Source organism: Gavialis gangeticus, unplaced genomic scaffold (assembly GCF_001723915.1).
Source record: "Gavialis gangeticus isolate Ggan-Ray unplaced genomic scaffold, GavGan_comp1, whole genome shotgun sequence".
Taxonomy (NCBI): domain Eukaryota; kingdom Metazoa; phylum Chordata; order Crocodylia; family Gavialidae; genus Gavialis; species Gavialis gangeticus.
The window spans coordinates 104,667,052-104,672,467 of record NW_017729031.1 but is presented as its reverse complement, the minus strand read 5'-3'; the positions used below and the strand labels follow the sequence as shown (position 1 = coordinate 104,672,467).

General features: G+C 42.2%; 1 protein-coding gene across 2 annotated transcripts in view; it reads right to left on the bottom strand.

Annotated features, from left to right (window-relative positions):
- The window catches only part of RAPH1 (Ras association (RalGDS/AF-6) and pleckstrin homology domains 1), a 152,624-nt gene that overhangs the window by 7,846 nt on the left and 139,362 nt on the right, over positions 1 to 5,416 (bottom strand). The window contains exons 14-15 of one of the 2 annotated variants that reach the window (XM_019523486.1): positions 4,622 to 4,764; positions 4,366 to 4,477 (exon numbers count right to left, since the gene is read on the bottom strand). In XM_019523486.1, the coding sequence (XP_019379031.1) occupies positions 4,451 to 4,477; positions 4,622 to 4,764 (170 nt within the window). In that variant the 3' untranslated portion in view covers positions 4,366 to 4,450. Of the gene's footprint in view, positions 1 to 4,365; positions 4,478 to 4,621; positions 4,765 to 5,416 lie in introns of those variants that run through there. The other variant, XM_019523488.1, reaches the window with a different exon arrangement.

Below are 5,416 nucleotides of genomic sequence, written 5' to 3'. Positions count from 1 at the left end.
TTTTTTATTTTTTTTTTTTTTTTTTTTTTTTTTTTTTACAAACAGGAATAACATACCTGAAATAATTAAAAGAAGTTAAGGAACAAGTTAAACATGTGCTCAGTGATGGCTGGTTTAGTAAAGATCCAAAAGACTTATCTGGTTGTACTTTTTTTCTTATTGTAAAATGGCCAAACTACATAAAATGCCACAATTTGCAGCATTTAATTTCCAGTGATGTGGTGCATCTTCAGGAATATTTATGAATAACATGTGTGAGGTTTCTATGCAGAGAGCGACCACTACTGTGTAGTTCATGTTTACAATAGTGGCACTGTTTTTAAAATTGTTTTGATCTGAAGAATTCCTTGGTGTACTTGGAGGCGGGAAACATGTAATGCTGACGAGATACAAAAGCAGGTCCGCTATTCCATAATATAGACAGATGCAGACCTTTATGAATGTGCATGGACTGAAATGTTTCAAATGCCTTCGAAAGCTTTCAAAGGGCCATCGGTACAAGCATACAGGCCCTTTGAAACATTCCAAAAATAGCTGAAGTGCTCCAAAACAATACCTATTGAAAAGAGGTTCATAGATTCATAGCTGTAGTGTCAGAAGGGACCTAAGTAGACCATCAAGTCCTAAGTAGACCATCAAGTCCGACCCCCTGCCCCGGGCAGGAGAGAATACTGGGCTCATATGACCCCAGCCAGGTAATTGTCAAGCCTCCTCTTAAAGACCTCCAAAGGTAGAAGCCAGCGCCACGTCCCTTGGAAGCTGGTTCCAGATCCTAGGTGTTTGCGGTGTTTCAGTCCCTGCTATGGGTATGTAGGAACAGGAAGACTCACAGGTCCTCCAGAGTCCTACAGAGCTCCACTCTCCCCCGTCAACATGGGGAAGGGAAGAAGAGCAGAGAGGAAGGCAGTCTGCAGGCTGTGTCAGACCACTTCCTGGTCCTGACACTCAGGTACTCAACTATACCACTACTTCCAGGGTTTTCTGCTCCAGCCCACTTTACCTCTCCTCTCCATTGAGTGAGAAAGAGGAGAGGTTGAAAGGATTGGGGCTGGACACACAGAATCCTAGCAGTGAAGAGACAGGGAGCCCCTGCTGCGCCTACTCACCTGACCTTCCTACTGCCTCCTGCAGGCAGCCAAGGCAATTTTAAGATGTTCCAGTATGCCATGGGCCATACAAATGCCCCCCTAGCTGAAACCTTTTAAGTGTTTCCAACTGCACTTCACTTGAAATTCAGTTGCTTCTATTGACACCCAAAGTTATCTTTCCTGGGGACTGTCCAAGATCATCTTTGCTCACTGATCCTTTTACTATTCACAATCTTAACCCTGAACTATGATTCTCCTTCCACGCAGGGGTTACAATCCCTATGAAGCTTCTCAGCATCTGGTCTGAAAAACTGAAAGGTATTTACCAACCAGTAAGAGGCCTCTTTCCACATTAGTATTCATGGCCCAATGAAAGAGAGCCTAAACTAGTACTGGCACTGACTCTACTCTGTACTACAACTGCCTGTAAAGCCAGCCCAAACTTTTCACCTTGTTTAGTTCCCCTTAAAACCAGTGAACATACTGCACGGACACCACAATGAACATTACAGTAAACTCAGAAGGCAACGCTTGAGTCTAAACTTTCTGTTATCAGCCCAGAGAAGTCTCTCATAGTCACTGCAGCAGAAACTGCCTTTTGACACTATTTCAGTAACTTATTTTTATATAGCTTAGTATGTTTCAGTATCCCCATAATTCACTGAGTTCGTGTCCTACACTAGTCTCTGAGCCCAATAATACAATAAACATATACTGTAGCATTTATAGTCATGATGGTTGAGATTAAAATTGTAAATCAGTCCTTGAGTTCTAACCCCTCAAACTCAGTTTTTTTAAGATATATATTTTTGAGTTAAAACTTGATATTTCACAAATCCAAAGGTGAAGTCTTTGGAAAGATGTAGGGCAGTCTATTCACACATTTCTCTACCACATGCCTTTTCCTTATTAAAAAACATGTTTTTTCCCCTTGCCTATAAAGTAACTCAAATTGCTAGTTTATAAAACCGGTCTGCACATGGGTAGCCCTCAATAAAGACCAGTCTGAAAATGTTATTAAAAAAAGCTTTAATTAGATAGAGTACAAATTCTTATGTTTTTAGTTGAGCAATTTCCAGTAGCACCATAGAGGTGTAAAAATAAAGCAACCCAAGCCCACAATACCAAATTTCAGCTCCCCTCCCTTCATAAACACCCCATGAGAATTACAAGAAAAAGAAGTTACTGGTGCAGTAGAAAAACTCTCAGTTTTAAACATAAAAAAATTCAGGAAATGATTGTTACAGTTCTTATAACAATATTCTCTCACCCATGTCACATAGGCTGTACAAATTAAAGTTTTCAGAAGCGCATGAACTTTTGCACATGCCCAGTACCTGAGAAGATTAAGTCTTAGGTACATACAGATATCCATCAGGGGTGTGCAAAACTGGCTGTATTTGATTCAGATTCGGCCTGAATCGGGGACAGTGATTCAATTTGTTGATTCGGATCACTATCCACAATTCGATTCAGCCAAATCTTCAACCTGAAGATTTGATGCTGATTTGGAGAATCTGCAATTTGGCCACAGACACAGCTTTAAATGTTTTTTCTACATACCTCAAGGTACCAGGTGCAGCTCGTGAACGCTGCGACGCTGGGGCGGATGGAGCGTCCCACAGAAGCGCAAGGGTGCTCCCGCCCCTCCGTGTGCTTGGTGGCGAACTGGAAAGTGGACCAGAAGTGCATCTGGTCCACTTTTGGGTACACTGGGGAGTGGGTGGGGGGCACCCCCACTCCTCCCCGGTTTGGTGATCAGACACGGCGGGACCCCAGGTGCCCCTCCAGACCCCTCACTGAGCCAGGGGAGCATGGGGGGTGGGTCCCAGCATGCTCCCCAGCAGACCCAGAGGTGGACCAGAAGTGCTTCTGGTCTACTTCCAGGTCTGCTGCTATGTGCGCTGGGAAGGCCCCCTTGCTTCTGTCGGATGGTCCATCTGCCCCAGCATTGCAGCACTGATGGGCCACTTGGTACCTTGAGGTATGTAGAAAAAAACATTTAAAGCTGTGTCTATGTCCAAATCGCCGAATCTTTCCGAATCAATTGGAGGGTTCCAATTCAATTTGGAGAGATTAAAGGGTCTCCTGATTCAATTTGGAGATTTGGTCACTGAATTGGTCTGAATCTCCACCAAACTGAATCAGGGACAGAAGCTTCACACAGCCCTAATATACATATCTACCCCAGTTATCTACTGATATGCAGCCTATAACATTCTCTCTCCCAGGAAAAAAATCTCTTGGGAGTGACTTAACCCTGGTTGTAGGTTATTTTTCTCCTGGAATGGCCATTTTTACTCTCGGAGAAAAAGCCTGAACACTGACCTGCACACTTGTGGTTTCTCCTGGGAGAGCAGCAACTCTCCGAAGAGAAACTAAATGTCTGTATGAGGCCTCACATGCACCATGTTTGGGCCACAGTATGTACAACTTATCATTATGTTTATATTAAAAACCTAAAAGGCAAAGCTCTAGACATCCCAGATAAATATTATTAATAAATTATGAGAAAATAAAAGTATGTGCAAGTTAACACTGCTAAGAGAACTGTAATTTTGTTGCATAGCTTCAGTGTATTTGAAAATAGTGTTACATTATATATTTTGCACAAGTCAAATCACCATGTTGGAAGGCAGAATGATCTGTTTGCTATTATTTAAGATACAATCATGCTTTAAACGTTGCTTCCTTTTCTTAACTAAATTCAGCATCCATTAGAGATGCAAGACTGGTAGCAGTACAGAGACAGACACCCTAGGCTTTTCTCATAACATTCTACCAACATATCTGAGCTGAATTAGTTAATTTAGTGTTTGTGCCCAATTCAAGAATCTGGGTACCTGCTGAAAGTGCCAACAAAGGCAGTCAGGTTGGCATTTCTGTCATGTGTACAACAGTTCACAAGGAACTGCACCAAAAAATTATTCTACAATGGACAGGTACAAATTTTGGTTACTAACCAAACCACAGTAGACCTGAGTTCAGCAAACAAGAGCTATAAATCTTTTTATATAACACGAGACATCGGCTTTCCTCTTACTTCCAAGTGCCATATGACTTTCATATTTTATATCTTGTCTACAGATGCTATCATTTCCCACTTACATTTCTACAGAACAAAGAAAAGAATCTACTGAAACCTGGTCTAGTAATGCTTCCAACATGCTCGCACATCTGTGCACCCCTGGTTCCAGTTGTTCACATCTTTACAATGGAAAGATGCAATTAGCTGATAGAGTAAAAAGCTCTTACTGAAATAATTTTATTTAGCTTGTTGGCAGTTAAGTGGTTTTATTTGGTTTTTATCAAATGCTACTTAATGGAATTCTGATAACATATAGAAATAGCAAGGTGAATTCTTAATTACCATGAAGAAATCTAGAAAGCTGGAAAAAAATTATAATGCACTATGTTAAGAATGCAGAGAAAAATGAGAAGAAATCCCATTAAAGATACAGATGCAAAAGAAGTGCTAATGTCTCATGTGTTTTGTGGCAGTGTTTGTTCTGAAACTAAAGTCTTCGTGTTACCTTGCTGGACTCTTCTAGCTGAGTTCCTCTCTTCCAGGCTTCGGAAAACATAGAACTGACAATACTCTGGGAACGCACATGTCCAGTTGGTTGGGTGTCAGAAACTCCACTGTCAGACTGATTAGAGTGATTCGACTGAGATTCTGTTTAAAAGAAAGTTAAGGAATTGTGTGTATTATTTCTGTCAAAATTAAGTAAGTCGATGTGTTTGTAATGCAGCTCTTTGAGTGACATTTGTTGGGCACAGAAGTGACAGACTAATAACATGTTTTAGCAAATACGATATCTCAAAGGACATTATTGCCATTAAATACACAAAACAACCTTAGTTCTTGAGAAAGAGACACTGAAAGATTGCTGGCCTGAAAACCCCCAAACCAGCAAAAAATGGGAAATTTGGTCGTCACACCAGATGACAAAGCTAACATGTTTAATGATTTCTTTGCCTCTGTCTTCCTTAGTAGAGACCAGAACAGCCACCTCCCTGCTGGGCCCCCCTTGGGCCCTGGGGGAGGCACGCCTGGGCCAAGGGTTAGCGAGGAATTAGTTAGGGAGCTTCTGGAGGGGCTGGATGTATTCAAGTCAGCCGGTCCGGATGATCTCCACCCTAGAGTTCTAAAGGAACTGGCCGAGGTCATTGCAGGACCCCTGGCATGGCTTTATGAGCGCTCGTGGTGCTCTGGAGTGGTGCCGGAGGACTGGAAGAGGGCCACCGTGGTTCCCATCTTCAAAAAAGGGAGGAAGGAGGACCCGGGAAACTATAGGCCAGTTAATCTTACCTTGATCCTAGGCAAG